The sequence below is a fragment of the Panthera uncia genome, chromosome F1 (assembly GCF_023721935.1).
Source record: "Panthera uncia isolate 11264 chromosome F1, Puncia_PCG_1.0, whole genome shotgun sequence".
Classification (NCBI taxonomy): Eukaryota; Metazoa; Chordata; class Mammalia; order Carnivora; family Felidae; genus Panthera; species Panthera uncia.
Genome location: NC_064813.1, coordinates 7,722,661 through 7,743,612, shown reverse-complemented (window position 1 = coordinate 7,743,612; position 20,952 = coordinate 7,722,661). Strand labels below are relative to the sequence as shown.

The 20,952-nt window shown below is 39.9% G+C and overlaps 1 protein-coding gene across 2 annotated transcripts in view; it reads left to right on the top strand.

Moving 5' to 3' along the window:
• The window catches only part of WDR64 (WD repeat domain 64), a 149,936-nt gene that overhangs the window by 99,352 nt on the left and 29,632 nt on the right, over positions 1-20,952 (top strand). For both annotated transcript variants that reach the window (XM_049633850.1, XM_049633852.1), the window contains 7 exons: positions 1,013-1,139; positions 5,043-5,191; positions 7,481-7,604; positions 10,245-10,420; positions 12,284-12,457; positions 18,069-18,199; positions 20,764-20,865. In XM_049633850.1, the coding sequence (XP_049489807.1) occupies positions 1,013-1,139; positions 5,043-5,191; positions 7,481-7,604; positions 10,245-10,420; positions 12,284-12,457; positions 18,069-18,199; positions 20,764-20,865 (983 nt within the window). The remainder of the gene's footprint in view (positions 1-1,012; positions 1,140-5,042; positions 5,192-7,480; positions 7,605-10,244; positions 10,421-12,283; positions 12,458-18,068; positions 18,200-20,763; positions 20,866-20,952) is intronic.

The following is a 20,952-nucleotide window of genomic DNA, read 5'->3' as shown; positions in this document are numbered from 1 at the left end:
AACTGGCACAGCCACTCTGGAAAACAGTCGGAAGTTCCTTAAAAATTAAAAATAGTTTTACCCTATGACCCAGCAATAGCACTGCTAGGAATTTACCCAAGGGATACAGGAGTGCTGATGCATAGGGGCACTTTTACCCCAATGTTTATGGCAGCACTCTCAACAATAGCCAAATTATGGAAAGAGCCTAAATGTCCATCAACTGATGAACGGATAAAGAAATTGTGGTTTATATACACAATGGAATACTGCTTGGCAATGAGAAAGAATGAAATATGACCTTTGGTAGCAACATGGATGCAACTGGAGAGTGTTATGCTAAGTGAAATAAGTCATGCAGAGAAAGACAGATACCATATATTTTCACTCTTATGTGGATCCTGAGAAACTTAACAGAAACCCATGGGGGAGGGGAAGAATAAAAAAAAGTTAGAGAGGGAGGGAGTCAAAGCATAAGAGACTCAAAAACTGAGAATAAACTGAGGGGGAGTGGGAGGGAGGGGAGAGTGGGTGATGGGCATTGAGGAGGATACCTGTTGGGAGGAGCACTGGGTGTTGTATGGAAACCAATTTGACAATACATTTCATATAATAAATAAATAAATAAATAAATAAATAAATAAATAAAATACAAATCCCGTTGTGAAAAAAATATATATAAATCTTCTATTTATTCTCCAATCCATAATGTAGAGAAATGGCTTCATTTGAACTGTAAGTCATGATCAGCCCTCCAGATTCTTAAAGAAGAATACTGTTTCTCTGTAATGATAGAAAAATCTAGTTCCTCTAGGCAAACTTTTAATCACTGCTGCTATTTACTTGATATTAACCGACAATAATTGAACCAAGAACCAAACTGGAGTTTAGCAAATGTGTGCTCATCACGTAAATCCTACTTGCTGCAAGATTTTAAGAGCATACTGCAGGCTTTGAAAATGATTCACCTAAATAGCTTTGAGTGGGGAACATAGGGTGTCAAAGTGGTGAACTGTGCTCTTTCTTTCCCCAGGTTTTCAGGGTGTGGGATATACAGACTCTTTCACTATTACAAATCTTCCATGACAGCCAGGGAGGCCCAGGAGATATGCAGATTTATTCTATGGTATATGACTCCAATAATGGCATGCTTATTACAGGTAAGTGTACCCAATTAATGGCAGACAAAACTCTTATCTTGACTTTTAACCTTTTTTAACTATCACTTGAAGAAAACCAGAAGAAAAGCAAAAGTAGAAGGGGAATATGTAAACTGTGATTCATCACAGTAGATTTTATTTTTTTTTTTTTAGCAAGAGAGAGAGTGAGTGGGAGAGAGGGGCAGAGGGAGAGAGAGAGAGAAAGAGACAGAGAGACAGAGAGAGAGAGAGAGAGAGAGAGAGAGAGAGAGAGAATTGTAAGCAGGCTCCATGCTCAGTGCAGAGCCCAACTTGGGCCTTGATCCCACAACTGTGAGATCATGACCTGAGCTGAAATCAGGAGTCGGACACTGAACCGACTGAACCATCCAGGTGTCCCCATCACATTAGATATTTAATTCAGTTCCACCCTGTCCTGTCTTTCCATTACCGGGTAGATAAAATGTGTGACTGAACTTCCTCAAAAAGACCAGGTCAGTGCTCTAAGTTCTTGAGTCTAGGATGATGGCTTGGGTTGAGCAAGAAGTAGGATGTGATGTGTTGCTGCATAGAAGGCAAGCCAGCTCTGTTATGACTCTCAGAAGCTGGAATATAATCCATTTTAGAGTGGCTGCATCAGAACGCTGAATCAATGCCCCCTTTGTTCAGTGAGGCAATTTAGCCCCATGCATTCTGGTGCTGAGACAGTCAGTTAGAAGGTGCTGACCCTCCCACCTGTCTTTGCTTCTAGACAATGAAGTGGAGAGACAGGATAGAGTTCCAAATGACAGATCCCCAGGGCTGATGCTAACAGATTTGTTTCCTTTTCTTGTTGTCTCTTAAAAAACAAACAAAAAATGCTTCCTAAAGTCACAAAAGATTCTGCTAAGGCATTTAGGTTAAATGTGATTCACATGCATGCCTTCTGGCTTTAGAAGAAAAAATACACAATATTAACAGTACTTCTTCCTTCTGGAACACCAACTCAGAATGCATTTCCTAAGCATTTTCCCACTGACCACCTGTTCTGAGTTCCTGTGAGATTAATTAGAGTAGGGAAATGGTGCTATCTCTGTTGGTGGAAAATATAATTATTTTTTAACTCTGGGGGTCTTTTTCCAAACCAGCATTTCATACTTGACAATTTTCCACCTTAATTCTAGGTATAAGCACCCCTCCTCTTTATTACCTCCTCTGAAAATAACATGCTAATGACTGTAAGCATATTCTCCTGGTATCCCCACTTGCATATTTGATTAGTGGGCTCAGCATTTACAACCCACTTATCATCAGAGTAACTAAGGACTCAAGTATCAAGACAAAAGAAGGAAGAGGAGGAAGGAGAAGAGAAAATCAAGATTACTTCCCAGTTTTATGTAATCTTTTTTTAAATTTTTTTTTTCAACGCTTTTTTATTTATTTTTGGGACAGAGAGAGACAGAGCATGAATGGGGGAGGGGCAGAGAGAGAGGGAGACACAGAATCCGAAACAGGCTCCAGGCTCTGAGCCATCAGCCCAGAGCCTGACGCGGGGCTCCAACACATGGACCGCGAGATCGTGACCTGGCTGAAGTCGGACGCTCAACCGACTGCGCCACCCAGGCGCCCCCCAGTTTTATGTAATCTTGACAGTACTTTACCTACAAAAATATAGAGCTCTGTGTATTGCTTACATCAACTGCAACCATCAACTTGACATCAGAATTACATGAAGCTTATCTCTCAGATTCTTTCATGCTTTGATTCAAATGACACCACCATAGTAATCTTCTAAACCCCAATGACAGCAGCACCACATTCTGGAAATGTTTTGTAGAATATACTGTTGTTACTGTCGTTTTTATTATTCCTCTGTTAATACAACTACCTTTTGTAAAGTTCTTTTACAAAGTGCTTTCATGTACTTTCATTTGACCCACACAACCACCCCATGAGTTGGGAATTACTGCTTATCCTATTTTATAAATGACAAACGAAATATTAAAACAGTTCCATTGACTAGTTTTTTTTTTAATTTTTTTTTTAACGTTTATTTATTTTTGAGACAGAGAGAGACAGAGCATGAATGGGGGAGGGTCAGAGAGAGGGAGACACAGAATCCGAAACAGGCTCCAGGCTCTGAGCCGTCAGCACAGAGCCCAACGCGGGGCTCGAACCCACAGACAGTGAGATCGTGACCTGAGCCGAAGTCGGACGCTCAGCCGACTGAGCCACCCAGGCGCCCCCCATTGACTAGTTTTAAAACACAAGGTTAAAAGGTAGAGCTGGGATTCATTACCAGAGCTTCTGGTTCCTGAAACCACATTCTTTCTCTGTAACTGCATTGTTTGCATAGACAAAATATAGAGCATTACCATTGGTTCATAAGCATATCTAGCTTTGTTGATGTGAGTTCTGAAAAGAGTTAGTCACAATATAATGTTAAATGATCTACCAAAGAGCTCTGAGTGTTGGTTATTTGGTTACTATTTTCCTCTCACATGTCCATACTGGGACATTCAAACTGAGAAATATTACCAGAAAAGCCTTTTAAGTCCTTCTTTACACGTGAACAGATTTTATCTTAAAATTTCTTTTTAAAATTTTTTTTAATGTTTATTTATTTTTTAAAAATTTTTTTTTAACATTTATTTATTTTTGAGACAAAGAGAGACAGAGCATGAATGGGGGAGGGTCAGAGAGAGGGAGACACAGAATCTGAAACAGGCTCCAGGCTCTGAGCAGTCAGCACAGAGCCCGACGCGGGGCTCAAACTCACATACCGCGAGATCGTGACCTGAGCCGAAGTCGGATGCTTAACCGACTGAGCCACCCAGGCGCCCCAATGTTTATTTATTTTTGAGAGAGACAGAGACAGAATGCAAGTAGGTTAGGGGCAGAGAGAGAGGGAGACACAGAATCCGAAGCAGGCTCCAGGCTCCGAGCTGCCAGCACAGAGCCCAATGAGGGGCTTGAACTCACGAGCTGTGAGATCATGACTTGAGCCGAAGTCAGACGCTCAACCAACTGAGCCACCCAGGCGCCCCTATCTTAAAATTTAAGCACCTTAGGAAAGTGCTTAGTAACTCCTGCTGAACCTTTTCCTACAGGTGCAGGTGGGATTGGAAAGTCATGAGAAACTCAATACAAAGGGTTTATCTTTGGTAATTTAATCTCCACATCAATAAAACAGAGAAGTTTCATTTTGTTTGATCTTTGAAATGCTTTGAGAATCTTATTTATATTTCTAGACATTACACTGAAACAGAATACATAGTTGATTTTGAGAGTTAAATCATATTTGCCATTTATATATTCCTGTAAAACCAAACTACCCCCTTAGGAAAATGTAAATAAGGAATATCTGCTCTCCATCTACTTCCCCATGGTGATTTAGAAATTAATCTTATTTAATATTGATGTTGCAAGTACTGGCTTGCAACCATTCTTTCATTACATTTAATAGGAATGTGTTTACAGAGTGCTTTATCATTTGTTGGTTGGAATAGGCTCTCTAACAATAAATTCCAATCACTAAATGGAAGTTTACCTTCAGCAGAAAGCTGACCTTTCAGCAGAAAGCTACTATACACCAGATGGAGAGGCATGCGGTAGGCTCTCTAAAAGAAGGAAAAGAGTAGACTGTAAAAAAATAGAAAAATGGGGGTCACTGAAAATAGGATATCAGCAAATCCAAATCGCCTGTACTTGAAAATTAATGAAGCCCTCAAAATGAATGTTTTTCTCTTACTGAATAACATAGGCTTTATTTGTCAAAAATGTCTTATAGAAAAAGAATGTGTTTTCACTTCATTAGATATCCTAGGAACTGATATTACTAATCCCACTGATTGGTTCTTTCCAAACACAAATGATTGAGTAAAATCCTTTGTGATTCAAAACTTCTAATATTGGGTATTTGTGAGATACTTATTTCTGTTCTAGGATCTGGTTTCATGGACATGTATCCTCTGACGAGGATGGTACAAGATACAAAACAGATTCCTCACACTCATGAACGAGAGATCAATGTCATGCTTTACAACAGATATTTTCACCAAGTCCTTACTATCTGTTCTGAATCCATAATTAAGGTGAGTACATATTGGCTCTTCGGAAAGAAAAAGTCAGAGCTAATAGAATTTTCTCTTTTTACAGGTAAGTCTTTGGGAAATTAAGTAACTGTAGTGGTGCATTTGATGAGACTCAACAGTAGAGCTATTTTTAAGCGTTCATGCACATGTGAAAAACAAGTATTTTAAGCCAGCTCAGACAGCTTGCTATTTTTCTTTCAAGAGAGAGTGCACATGAGCAGGGGAGGGGCAGAGGGAGAGAGAGAGAATCTTAAGCAGGTTCCGTGCTCAGCACAAAGCTCCACTTGGGGCTCAATCCCATGACTATGAGATCACAACCTGAGCTGAAATCAAGAGTCTGATTCTCAACCGACTGAGCCATCCAGGCACCCCTACACTGCTTATTAGGCCACACACTCAATTAAATATATAAAGCTCGTTTTTACTATCAGAATAGAAATTTTAAAGGAAATATATCAAGGAAAGAGAACTAGGATAGATAGATGATAGATGATTTTTAAATCTGAGCTATGGGAAGAAGATACGTTAAGAAGGAAGGGAAAGAAATTTATAATGTTTACTGTAACCCCTATAGGTGCAGGATGTATGCCAAGTGCCTCAAACCCATGATCTTATTTAATCTCCACACTGGTTTTCTGTGGACACATAAAAGTTTACATTTTAAAGATGAGGAAACTAGGACTCATAGCAATCAAGAAACTTGCCTCAGATCATATAACTAGTAAGCATCATAGCTAGGATATGAATCCAGGTTTGCCTGATGTAGATACCTATGTCTGTTTCTCTGCATTCCTCTGCCCTGTCATTACTGTGTTCCCCAGGGGCCAGGGTATGTAGCTATCCTGAGTACACCTGTAATTACAACCACTGAAGCCATCCAGCAGTGATGGCTGGCAGTGTTTTCTTCAGAGTGTTGTCCTTTCATTTCATTCATGCTGTCCTTTCATTTCATGCATGATCTCCAAAAGGAGAGAGCTCAAGCAGTAGAGAGCATCCTGTGGGGACCCTTTAAATCCCCTCTCAATCTTTGACCTTTTGTGCTCATCTGCTGGAAATTTTCTCGAGCCAAAATCTCCTGAGTTCACTTAATTATCACCTATTTCCGACAATGCCTACAAAATAAGTAAAGGAAAACTAAAACTATGGAGAAAATGTCTTCCCTGTAAGAGAAGCAGCGGGGGAAGGAATGCATCTAGGTGAGTTTTCATTATGATTGACTGGTTGAAGAGTGATCCTACTTCAGGCCAGGAAATGGATGATGTCTGAAACCTATTCATGCAGCATCACTCATTTCTCCCTTGAGGACCCTGTCTGAACTCGGGAGCACTCAGATGTTGACAACGTGGGCTCTAGGGCCAAACTGGCCTCATTCAGATCAGTCGGTCGCCCTTGGTTGGCTACCTGGCCTCCAGGTGATTCCATTGAGCTCCATTTGGTCCCTCTCTCCCTCTTCCAGCTGCAACACCTCTCAGCTCCCCGGAGGGACAATCCACCTTCCCATCTCTGGCCCTTTGCTTATGCAATCCCTGTCCCCAGATACCTTGAGAGCCACCATTCTGTGCTTGCCAGTTCTGTTTTATTACTCACTGACAGCCTAGTTCATATGTGAGCATGACAGATCCATGAAAAAGAAGAGATTTAGACTGGAAGGCTGGAGGTGTAGAGCCTCTCCCGTGTTTCCAAAGAGAAATAATGATGTGTCTTGACACGTTTCTGGATTTTTCAGTCACACCCAGCCTGATTACACAGATAGCTTTCTCTGAAGTCTTTCTCTCTGTCTCTAAAAGTGATGCCTGTGTCCCTAATCAGAACACTTCTTGGAAAGGTCAGTGAGCTCCTGACCTTCCTCTGGGTTCTCTTAGATTCCATGTGTTAACCACAGATTCTGTCCTGTGACCGTGGCTAATTTGGATAAATGTTAACAGGGAATAAATCCCGTTTCATTGTTTTGTCTGTTATAATTGTTACATTTCTATCTTGCTGCGAATCTTGCTTCGTGCTTACAGTGGCAAAATTGACTACTTCCTCCACAGCCAGGGTGCCTGGAATAGTCGCTGCCTGTCTCAGCCACCTACAGCAGACACAGTCCAGGGTAGCATAGTAGCTACTAGACAGCAATGCATCTTTTAGAACTTTGTTTGCTCAAACCAACATTCATGGCAGAATGTTGGGAAAGATTTTAGAAGTGCATAGTACCAATTTTGGGGCTTTTTGAATATTGTAAAATTTGTTAATAACTGAAGGGTATATGGATTATTTTATTTTTGTTGTTGTTGTTCTTTCCTACAGGTATGGGAAATCGAGACTGGCCTCCAAATATACCAGATTTTAGACCCTCATGGCTTCAGTGTTGAACTGACTTCTGCAGCTATTAATGAAAGTGGATTTCTTTTTGCCACAGGAGCATATAATGGTCAGACTTATATCCAGAATATGGCCTCCCTGCCTTAGTGCCCTGAGAATTTGTGCTAGGAATTCATTAGTTGTGTGGGTTAGAGAGAGCATGAATCAGGCTGGAATATGTCAGCATGCCAGAGAGTGCTCTGCCTTAGTGACTCTTCTCTAATGAGCACCAGAGCCCTGATATCAATACCTGAGATTACATTTATATTATTGCTTTAACATTTGCAAAAGTCTTTCATGCATATCTCATTCTATCTTTGGTGGGATTTACTTGCATTGACTTGCATTGCATTACTTGCATTGACTCCTTTTGCCCTTTTCGTTTTGGGTACCTTCAGCTAAGAGATGGACATTACATTTAGTGCTTGCTGATAATATTTTTACTGACAGTAGACTTGAGGACCAGACAAAAATCCAGCCAACATTGTTATACAACACCTAGAATTCTCTATTGGACTTGTTGATATGTCTAAGCTCTTTGGGAGCATACACCAGGTCACACTTGAGAGGATGTCAGTCTCCAGTGGTATTAGGTCGCTTGCTGCTCCTTGTGTTATCTATCGAGCATTGTGTAAAACCTTCTGGAACTAAGCACTCCAGCTGCCTCACCTATCATGTCACCTGGGCCTGACCTCCCACAACAGAACTACTTCATCTAGACCATATGGTCAACTTGTATGCACTACTCATGGTTTATTTATTCTAGAGATATAGTTGCCAAAGAAATTCTTGCTTGTAAGCCTGTTGGTGGGATGTGTGTACATGCTGATGTGAAAGTCTGATTTTTTAAAGTGTGGCAGACAATACACATGAAATAAAATCATGAATGCTAAGTGCTGGGGTGTGAATTGGTGCAACTGCTCTGCATGTGGACAATTCTTAAGAAAACAGCCTTTCTGCTCTATAAGCACACTCTACATACATATGAAAATTAGTTAAAATAGAAATTCTGAGCAATGTACACAACTATTATCAGGCATATGCATTAGCAATTCATACAGATGACTAAGATAGTATTACTTTTGGACAAGCAAGTCACATTTCATTATTAGTGCTAGGGTGGAGATTTTCTTCAAACTTGGACAGTTTGTCCTCCACAGAGGTAATTGACAAAGGTGCAGAGACATTCTAGGACACCCTGGGAAGCAGGATCCTTCGGGTCTCAGAACAGCTCTGCTCACAAGCCATCAGGTCCCCCTCATTCCCACCGACCCACACACCTAAGCTGAGCTGTACCTCTCCTGGCTCTCTATGTCCCCATTAAATCTGACCGCCAAAGTTCCAAAGTAGCAGGAAATCTGGGCCATGAGACTGTAGTCCACATATCCAGGACTGAATGGAAGCATTCTTTCTTTCATTTGTTTGCACGACTGTGTTCCTCCAACACCATAAAGTCCTTGAGGGCAGGAACGATGCCCGTTCACTTTTCATTCCCAGCTACTCGCACAGTGCTGAGTATATAGGGAGAATTTAGCCAGCGTTTAATGATGTTGTTAGTGAGTAAACAAATGGTAGGAGTTGAGAGTGTTGCTGATAGAGAGTACCTGGCATAAAGGGAGTAAAAGAACACAGTGAGAACATTCCGGATGTTCAGCAAGAGTAAAGCTGGGAAATAAGAAGCAGGAGACAGGGTGGGATTAGGGTTACACAAGGGGAGGAAAGTGACGTGAGGGGCTGTCCACTGGATTCTAAACCTGAGGTGACCCCTAGAAAAGCCTACATGAGACAATTCCTACATAGAGTTATGACCTAGCAACAAACATTCAACAGCCACGCAGTGAATCAAGCCTCCTGGCCCCTCATCAAGTTCCCCTAAATCAAATGACCCAAGTTAATGACAAAGAAAATATGATTTCAGATGTAAGAAGAAACTCAGCACCCCTTTTGCATTTCGTTCCCATGTAACCAATAAAACAACTCAAAGCTTGATAGATTCCTACCTGCTGGAATTCTCTTAAATATTTTATTTATTTTATTAGTAAGAGCTAAATTCTTCAAACATGTCAGCACCTTAGGAAATGTGACATTATTGGACTGATCTTTCACTACAGCTGACTACTGTGACAAAATATTAGATAAATAGGAAGATATTGGAGGGTATTTAGTGAACAGGAGGACATTGGAAGAATAAGGGCAGAAAGATCTACTTCATACAGAAAGCTCAGCTAGGAGAGTTTAAGTGTTTCAAAAAACCTGTCACAAATTTCAAAACATTGCCTAGTCCTGCTAATTTGTATTAGCCTGTGACAAATAAAGGCATACAGAGATTCATTTTTTGCACAGCAAGACTAGGGAGACTCACACGTCATAGTAGGAAATAAACATAGGATAAATGGTTGGCAGAAAGCTTTCAAGTAGATCAATTTCTTAAAGTGTATTTATTTATTTTGAGAGAGAGAGAGAGAGCATGTGTGAGTGGGGGAGGAGCAGAGAGAAAGGGAGAGAGAGGATCCCAAGCAGACTGTTGGCACAGAGCTCTACGCAGGGCTGGATCCCATGAACCCTGAGATCATGACCTAAGCCCAAATCATGAGTTGGACGTTTAACCATCTGATCCACCCAGGCACTCCTAGATCAGTTTTGTCTGAGATAAAAGCCAAGCTTTCTATAAATTATTTTTATCTACATAGTCTTTTTCCTGTGTGCTCAGGAACAATTAAAATCTGGGACTTTGGCAGCGGGCAGGAGATGAAAATGTTGCCTGAAGGGAAAGACTGGAAGGAGGAAGAGCACTGGCTACGGCGCCTGATTTTCCTGAAAGCTCAGGAAAAACACCAGTACTTGATCCTCACCTTGGAGCACAACGGGAAGATCAAAATGATCCAGGTTTGCAATCTCAGTTTTATATTTGTACCCTATGTGCTCTTCTTGGGGAAATCAAAGGAGTCCATGGATGATCCCCATTTCATGCCTCTCTCACCAGTCATCTGAGGATAACATTTCTCCACGAGTCTTCCTAGGAGGCTCCCAATTAAGAGCATCCTTGTCCAGGTCCAAGCAAAGAACAAAAAAGAATAGCTGATCAGCGACAGCATCTCGCCCAGCCAGCATTTGCTGAAGGATTAGTTAGGAGCCCCTGGAGCAGGTATCAGAAAGGTGAAACTGACCCACAGCTGCCACCTCAGACATTGTTTATACCCTCGTCTGGGGATAATTCCCTGGCGGAACTGCTCCCCAGCAGTCTTGGTGTAAGGGAGCAATGATTCCCCTGTGTTCTCAGAACTCATAATGCATTCAGCGATGCTCAAGTCACTTTTTCAGTTTGTCACCAAAATTGCTTTGTTTACTTTGAGGTTAACGATGCAATCTGCTCAGGGCCATTTCGGGAGGATTGAGGTAGGCTAATTTATTTTTTCTGCGAGTCTATTACCACCTAAGAATGCTAATGCCTTCTTCATTTTTAAAATGAAGGCTAGATCATTTATCCTGGCTACTGAGTGGCTGCCTGGGACTCGAGTCTCTGCCTGGGACTCGAGGACTCATTGAATTTATTATTCCCCTTCTGAAAGCTAAAATCAGAAAAAAAAAATCTTAAATTAGGGAAGCAATCATGAAATTTCAGCATTGATTAAGGTGACTGATGTCCCTGCTGCTGGAAAAAAGGAGTGAAAAACATCCCTGATGCAATATACTCTTCCCATGTTGTCTGAGCAATCCAGATAGCACCATAGAAAGGAATGTTTTAGTTATTATACACTCTACCACATGACAACATAGTGATTTCCCTTCTTTCAATTAGTGCAACTGGCCACCAGTATGCTTTTCCTAATATGCAGTGTCTATTATAAACAAGCCTTTTTTAACCATTCCAAAAAAAAAAAAAAAAAAAAAAAGCCTGGTGCTGTTCCCAAGTCAAAATTGGTTTTGGTTTTATTACAGCATTGTTCATTTTGATTATTCTGGTTCTTCATGTTTCAAAAATCCATAGACTGAGCTTGATGAAGACTGAAAACCTCTCTTATTCATATTTGTATTCCTGCTCTGCCCCAAGCAGGTGCTGATTAAGGATTGAGAGAATGAAGAAATATAAGAAACCTTTTATAAGATATGTAATAATTTGTACAAATCTCAAAAATATGATGTTAAGTGAAGAAATTTAAAGAATTCATACAGTTTGATAGCATTTGTAAATAGGCATAAAGAAATGTCATTATATATGTACACGTATATATGTACAATAATATGTAATATATGTATATGCAGAATGTACGTATAAGTTTATGTAGAAATATTAAAACTTCCGGGGCGCCTGGGTGGCGCAGTCGGTTGGGCGTCCGACTTCAGCCAGGTCACGATCTCGCGCTCCGTGAGTTCGAGCCCCGCGTCAGGCTCTGGGCTGATGGCTCAGAGCCTGGAGCCTGTTTCGGATTCTGTGTCTCCCTCTCTCTCTGCCCCTCCCCCGTTCATGCTCTGTCTCTCTCTGTCCCAAAAATAAATAAACGTTGAAAAAAAAATTTAAAAAGAAATATTAAAACTTCCATAACTAACACTGTATTCAGGTTACTAATTACCTCTGGAGAAGGAAGAAGAAACAGGACTATATTAAAGAGATCTAGACAGGATTTAAGATTTGATAAAGCCAGATGGGGGGTACATCATTGTATGTTCTATTTTTCCTATACCTTTAAAACAGCTCAAAATAAAACAGTGAATTGAATTTTTCATATACTCACTGTATTTCTATTGAAGGGTAAGGAAGATGATATGTGCCTTATGGTAATATGGGAGCTGCCCAATGTCATGCCTATGCTACAAAGTGGGATTCACACTGTGCATCTGAGGACATCCCCTCAAAACAGGAGCATGACTATTCCTTTCCCACAAGTCGAGTTGATAGAGAAAAACTTTTCTCAACGTGCTAATGTAAGTTCCATTTCTTCATTTCTTTCCTTTTATTATGGAAAATTATAGACATACAAAAGTAGAGAGAACAATACATTGAACTTCTATGTACTAACATGCAGCTTCAGGAATTATGTGTACATGGCCAAACATTCCTTTTTATTCCTACCACTTCCCACAACCACCACAAAAGAATTATTTTGAAGCAAATCCCAGACATTAGGTCATTTCATCCCTAAATATTTCAGTATGTATCTCTACATGATAATGACTCAAAAAATGGAAGGACATGGTTATTTTTAAGATATCTTCTAAAATAATTTTTAAGAAGTCCTTAATATCATCAAACATTTACACAGTGCTCAAATTTCCTAGATTGCCTCATTTTTTTTTATGGCTTACAAGATTCAAATAAGGTCCATTTGTTGCATTTAGTTGATAAGTGTCTTAAATCTCTTTTAATCTATAAACATATTTCCATTTCTCTTTTTCCTTTGCAATTTATCTACTGAAGATAGTAAGAGTTGGTGCCATAGTTTCCCATTTTCTGGATTTTGCTGATTGCACCCCCTGGTGTAATTTAAGGAGTTCTGTCTGTACTTCCTCTAATCTGGCTTAATTGCATGAGCTTTGATTTTTTTTTTTAATTTTTTAATGTTTATTTATTTTTGAGAGAGAGAGGCAGAACATGAGAGGGGGAGGTGCAGAGAGAGAGGGAGGCACAGAATCCAAAGCAGGCTCCAGGCTCTGAGCTATCAGCACAGAGCTTGAGGTGGGACTCGAACTCACAAACCGTGAGATTATGACCTGAGTCAAAGTCGAACGCCCAACCAACTGAGCCACCCAGGTGCCCCTGATTTTTTTTTAATTAGATTCGATAGATTCTGTCATATACTTCCATTAGGATTCACAAAATGGTTGCTTTAAAAATTAATTAGTTAAATTAAAATCTCTAAGAAAGTATTTTTGTGAGGCACTTGTATCTACTCAGTATGGCAGGAGCACGTGATCATTCCTGAGGGGTACAGTGCATGACATGTTTCAGGCCGAAGAACAGAGAAATAAGGAAGCTGCCCTTGTTCCCATAAGGATTCAGATCGATTGATTTTCTTGAGACTTTATCAATCGTATTTGCTTACTCTAATATTAGCTCAAGCCATTTATACTTTCCAGTTTTTACAAGGATAAGTGGTCAGATGCTAAAGAATGCAAGAAACTGAAAATTATAGAGGGAGCAATTGAAGAAAGCCTTAAGGTTTTACCACTGTCATTAGTGAAACAAACATAATTTAAGAGAAAATAATATAGCTTGTTTTAAAGAATTTGGAAACTGGGGCGCCTGGGTGCCTAGTCAGTTAAGCGTCCCACTTTGGCTCAGGTCATGATCTCATGGTTCATGAGTTCAAGCCCCACGTTGGGCTCTGTGCTGACAGCTCAGAGCCTGGAGCCTGCTTCGGATTCTGTGTCTCCCTCTCTCTCTGCCCCTCCCCCTCTCATGCTCTGTCTTTCTCTCTCTCTTAAAAATAAACAAACATTAGGAAAATTTTTTTAAAGAATTTGGAAACTATTATTTCATCCTACATGGAGAGATATTGTATTATTTTCCCTCAAATTTAAATGTTAGTTCAGCTCTACAATTCCAATTCCATTCTTGTTAGTTTAAGTGATAAGTAGGTTTCATAGTTTGCTAAAGGACTTGAAATCAAAATATACAGTGACTGTCTCAGGATAACATTACCACATAATGTGTGCCAAAGCTGGAAGAACAGAATGCATCTCCTCAAACACTCATTCTAGTCCCTTTCTTCCAGCTCCACACAATTGGAAACACTAGGTTCAGTTCTTTGTTCCTTGTTTGGAGCTAATGAAAGCTGAACAATGATTAATGCACAGTGAACTAGACCTGATGCAATTGGCAAGTTATTACATGGGTAATGAAAAACGCTTACTTTGGAAAAAATGAGAAAAACTTCTGGAATAAATTATTGAAGTATAATCAAAGTACCTTTATGGTTATAATAAAAATGTAAATTATCTCTGATGTTGAGCCCTTATGTTTTGTATTTATCATAATTAGCATTTATGGCGCTTCTTTTTTGCAACACATTTTTAAATTACTCTATAGACGGAAAGTTTGCAAAAGTCACTTAGGGAAAAAAACTTGGGTTGTGCATGGAAATTATCTTTCTCTAAAACTCTTCCATTTATGAAGGGCTATTTATTGAATACCTACTTCGTATCATGCATTGTTCTCAGCACCAGGATTAACAGGTTGGTGGAGTTTGGTACCTATACCTACTGCACTCTGGCAGCACAACAGAGAGCTGGGAGGATTAGGTCAGGGGAGTTTCCTAAAAACCATTGCTGAATAGGTCTGAAAGAATTACTAAGATGTAGCTTGGCCCAGATAGGGTATCTAAAAGTTTCCAGCAGGAGTTGAGAAGACAAAGTGAATGCCAAGTGGAGGAGATAAAATGAAAAATGTCGCAAAAGTAAGAAATTGCATGGTTTGTGAGGAATAACTGCAGGTACCTCAGTGTGGCTGAAAGAAGATGGGGAGTGAGAGAAGATGGTGATGGATAGATAGGTAGGGGCTAGATCATGCTCATGGCGTTAAGGTACTTGAATATTGTATAAGAAATAGCCATTGAAGGGCTTTAAATGAGAAATGACATGATCAAATTTGTGGGTAGCACGTTTGATGCTGCTTTGATGACAGTTTATGGTTTTCTTTTTTAAGTTTATTTATTTATTGGGGAGGAGGGGCAGAGAGAGATAGAGACAGAGAGAATCCCAAGCAGGCTCCACACTGTCAGCGCAGAGCCCAACACAGGGCTCAGTCCCACGAACTGTGAGATTATAACCTGAGCCGAAATCAAGAGTCAGACACTTAACCAACTGGGTCACCCAGGCACCCTTTGATGACAGTTTTGAATGGGACATGATTGCAGGCAGAAGATTCAGGCAATAGGCCACTGTTTTTGGTAAAGGAGATAAGGCCATGATAGGATGGTGGAAGGAGAGGTTTCAAACAATCTTTAGGTGGCAAATGTAGCAGAACATGGACTTCATTAATTAGTGATTGATGTTATGTAGTTGGGAGAGGAGGGTCCTGACAGAAAGGAAGGAATCAAGGACAGCATGGAGCTTCCTACTTGAAAGATGGACTGAGGGGGTGCTACCCAGTGAGCTGTAGAATGGAGTGAAGTAACATACTTGAAGGAGGTGAGAAATTATGCATGTTGAGATACCTGTAACATTTCTAAGTAATTAAATATGTAACCCCAAAGTTTATGGGAGGGGACTGAAAAGATCATTAGAACACTGAAATTGGAACAATTATTAAAACATAGATGATGAGATTGCCCAGAGGAGTTGGAAAAAAGAAAAAGCCAATGGGCTAGAGCTAAACCCTCAACATATTAATATTTAACAGGTTGGTAGAGTAAGAGGTACCAAGTAGGAAACAGAAAAGGAAGGGTTGTCAGACACAAGCAAAATTAGGAGTCTTATGTCAAAGATGTCAAGAGAGTAAGAAGTTTTAGGAAGTAGAGAGCAATTGAGAGTGACAAGAATAATACACCTATAATCTTTTTTTTTTTTAATTTGAGTATAGCTGACACACAATGTTACATTAGTTTCAGGTGCACAACTTAATGATTTGACAGGTTTATACATGATGCTATTTTCACCACAATGTAGCTACAACTGTCCCATTACATTGCTATTACAATATCATCCACTGTATCCTTATGCTGTGACTTACTCATTCCATAACTGGAAGCCTATATCTTCTACTCCCCTTCACCCATTTTGCCCAGTGTCCTACCCCCTTCCTTTCTGACAACAATCAGTTTGTTCTTTGTATTTGTAGGTTCAAGTCTGCTTTCTGTTTATTAGTTTGTTTTTTTTAGATTCCACTTATGAGTGAAATCATATAGTATTTGTCTTTCTTAGTCTGACTTATTTCACCTAGCATAATACCTTCTAGGTCCATGCATTGTATCTCAGATGGCATGATCTCATCCCCTATTTCAATTTTAATTTGAGTATAGTTAACATATAGTGTTATATTAGTTTCAGGTGTACAATACATTGATTCAACAATTCCATACATCACCCAGTGCTCATCACCAGTGCAATCCTTAATCTCCACCACCTGTCTCACCCATTCACCCACCCACCTCCGCTCTGGTGACCAGCAGTGTGTTCTCTATAGTTAAGAGTCTGTTTATTGGTTTGTCTCTCTCTCTCTCTCTCTCTCTCTCTCTCTCTCTCTTTTTCCCCCTTTGCTTGTTCATTTTCTTAAATTCCACATAAGAAATCATATGGTATTTGTCTTTCTCTGACTGACTTATTTAGCTTAGCATTATATTGTCTAGCTCCATCCATGTCATTGCAAATGGCAAGATTTCATCCTTTTTTATGACTGTGTAATATTCGTGTGTGTGTGTGTGTGTGTGTGTGTGTGTGTGCGCGTGCACGAGCACTCATGCATGCACACAGGTACACATATGTATGTATACACCACATCCTCCTTATCTATTTGTCTATTGATGGATATTTAGGCTGCTTCTATATCTAGGATATTGTAAATAATGCTTCAATAAGCATATGAGGTACATATATCTTTTCAAATTAGGGGTTTTATTTGGTGTGAGGGGGTAAATACCCAGTAGTGGAATTATTGGACCATATGGTATTTCAATTTTTAATTTTTTGAGGAACCTCCATACTATTTTCCAAAGTGGCTGCTCCACTTTATATTCCCATCAATAGGGCATGAGGATCCCTTTTTCTCCACATCATCACCAACATTTATTTGTTTCTTGTCATTTTGATTTTAGCCATTCCAACTAGTGTGGAGCAATATCTCATTATGGTTTTGGTTTGCATGTCCCTGATGATGAGTGATGTTGAGCATCTTTTCCTGTGCCTGTTGGCCATCTGTATAATAGACCTCTACTTTATTTAGATGTCACTCTTCTATGTTCCTAGAAAGTCTTATACATGCCTCCAATACAGCACTTTTAAATTGTACAGGGCTTTAGCTTAATACTTTCATGATATGATAAGTTTTGTCCAGGTCACAGACATTCTGTTTGACTTTGTATTTCAGGAACCTAACAGCAGGTGTCCAACAAATAGTTGAAGCAACAATTGAAGAGTGCCAAATAGCACTGGCAATAGAGAGTGCTTAGTGATAAATAGAAAAAGTTTTCATAGAGAAGTATGGAGCAGAAGCCAAACAGTGAGTGAAGGGAAAGTCGTAGGGAGGATCAGCCAATATAGAATATTTTTAAGAAGATTGAAGGAAAGAGAAGGAAGGCAAGGGAATCTAATGGTTGGTATGCCAGGGAAGAATAAGTCGAGTCTGGGAAGAAGGAGCCAGTAGTTGAGGAATATATTTTGTTGTTTTAATGAGTTCAACTAGTTAAAACAAACAAACAAAAAAAAAACTTTAATGCAAAATTAAATCTATTTTACTAAATTTCATGCTCTAAATTTTAAAAAAATCATAATGAGACATTTTGTTTTAATGGTAGAATAACAAACTGTACACATAGCATTTCTGCTGTGGTTAGATACTGTGTTCATGATGGTCCATAAGTCTTTTTGCTTCCTTCTTCAGAATCCTGCCATCAGTATGGAAGTGAACTGCATTGATTTATTGCAAGTAGAAGGATATAATTTGATAGTTGCTGGAACCTTAAATGGTGTGATCATTTTATGGAATTTTGTAAACTCTACTGTCAAAGAAGTGTAAGTTGCATCTTTAAACAATATAAAAGCTGTACTGCAAAAGAGCCAAAATAACATTCAATACTTTTTTATTTTTTAAAATTTTTAATGTTTCTTTATTTTGGGGGGGGGGAGACAGAGAAAGAGGGGGGCACAGAATCTGAAGCAAGATACAGACTCTGAGCCTTCAGCACTGAGCCCGATGCAGTGCTCAAACTCATGAACTGTGAGATCATGACCTAAGCCAAAGTCGGGCACTTCATCAACTGAGCCACCCGGGTGCCCCACATTCAACATGTTTTTAAAAACAATAAATCAGTGGTATAACAGCGGTGATGCTCTCAAGAGAGGCTTTTCTGGAAGTTACATTCATGAGATTTGTTCTGTATGTCCAAATCCCAGAGTAATAATAGGAATAATAAAAGGAAATAATAATAATAATAAAAGGAAACTTAAGTATTCGTATTCCCAAGTCCCTTGACTTTCACTCTTCTCCCTCTAGTACATACTTTCATGTGTGATCCTGTCCTAATTTATAACCTACATAAAAAGTTAAAATATGTATATACTTTAAATTTTTGTAATGTTTATTTATTTTTGAGAGAAGACAGAGAGAGACAGAGTGTGAGCGGGGGAGGGGCAGAGAGAGGGAGACACAGAATCCGAAGCAGGCTCCAGGCTCCGATCTGTCAGCACAGAACTTGATGTGGGGCTTGAACCCATAAAACCACAAGATCATGACCTGAGCTGAAGTTGGACACTTAACCAACTGAGCCACCCAGGCACCCCTAAAATGTATGTTTTAAACGCTAATCTCCCTAAAGCTTTAAACACACATATCTGGCAATGACCATCTGGGTCACCAGCAACACCCTGAAAGACCAAAACTGTGTCCCAGTCTTCCCCATTCCCATGCATCTCCTTTTCCTGTATTCCCAGTGATACCACCATCTGCTTAGTCACCTCAAATGGTGAGTAGCATTCTACATGGGTTTTCTTTTTATTCACCACTGCAATGTGTGCAGTGCATTATAGGTCAATGCTAACACGGGGGTGGAATATGCAATTAAATAAATAGATCTCAACCAATCAGATATGCCCTGCACCATAGCCAAAAGCTTTACCCATTCCCTGCTATCCGTTTCTAAATATTCTTACCTTTGTCTGTAAAGAAAGTAATGTAACATTGGATTATTTGCTACGGATAGGTTGTAAATAACAAACTCTCCCCAGTTCTGTAATTGGGCCATAAGCAAGGGCCATGTGTAAACATCCTGTATCAAGGGAACTTGCAGTGTTGTACTTTGAGGTGCAAGGTGGTCAAGAACCTTAGTGAATGAATAAAAATAACATCAAGTCTATCTAAGCATTCAGAGGAAGGAAAGAGGAGGAAGAGCATTAGAAAGGACAAGAGGAAAAAGGAAAACAGAAGAAACCTCTGCTTCTCTATTCACAGTGCCTTAAACACTCCTGGTCCATCTGGACCCCAGGCCCCTTTCCAGTGTAACTCTGAGCCTTTACCTTTAACCATTTGACGGGACATAGTCCTCTCTTGTTTGGATCCTGGATTTGTTCTCCTTTGAACCGTTCATTGACTTCTCCCTCTGTACCTCAGCCAGTGTTCTCTTGGGTCCTGCCCTCGAATTCCTGTCACCCTCCTGTTCCTTCCTTTCAACACTTGCCCTTGGGCTTTCTCATGACTGTAGACTTGTCACTTGATACCCATATCAATATGCACTGTGTGGTTCTTCAGCCTCTTATTAAAGCAGTTCTCATGCTGTGTCAGCTTGTGCATGACTCACTACAAAAGGAAAGCAGAGAGACTGTAGTCCTGCTTCCACAGCATCAGGAGGGAAGCTCTCCTGAGACTATTCCCAACTTGAAGGAGGAGATGCTCCTTGTTGAAGTGCTAGTATTTTGCAAAGCGATGCATGTGAATCCAGCACTCAGTCAGAGGAAAGTAACGGTATGGTGAGCCATACATCATGTTCCCTTCCCATGAGAAGATGATTATACACAAGTAAGTGACTTAGAATCACTTTAGTATTTTGCAAAACATACAATTTAGTACAGAACTGTCTAATGTAACTTGGGTCCAGCTTTCAAAAGGCTCTAAAGTTGCAAGCGGTTTCCATATTCATGGTGGAAGCCGTCTCTACCTCTGCTCAAATTTGCCTAAGATCCCTTCACCAGTCAGGAGACCTGGCCTTTCTCTTCCTGTTCAAAGTCTCATGCTTTTTGGGGGGCCCAAACTGGAAATTTGCCACTCCACTTACTCAGAGTAGAATTCTATTCTTCAAACTTTCTGAAACTTCCAGGAGGTTATATGTAAGTCCACTTAGACGTATTAGTAGAAGGCTAGACCTGCTAATTGGATTAAAAGACTTTTAAACACTGAGTTGGTCGTGTGGTTACACAGGGCTTTAATAAGGGAGATAGGTTCCAACTCTACCCCTCTAGGTTTTCTCTTCATGTTCAGTGATACCAGCATTGCAGGAATTGATTAGCTCTTCATGGGGTGTATAAGTAATGCAAGTTGCCTAACTTGTAAATGTTTATCATGTAAATGTATGCTTCACTCCCAGGTACAGACCTGAAAATTGCTTCAAAGTGGACCCTGATTTGGATCCCAAACGCTTTAGAATCAATGACATACTGTTCCTCTTTCGACCCCCTGAATGTGCAAGGTAACTCAGTACTTACTGATGAAGAAATACTGTCTGGGATTTATGCGGGTGATGTAAAAAGAGTTCTCCTTATCCCAGCACTAAGGA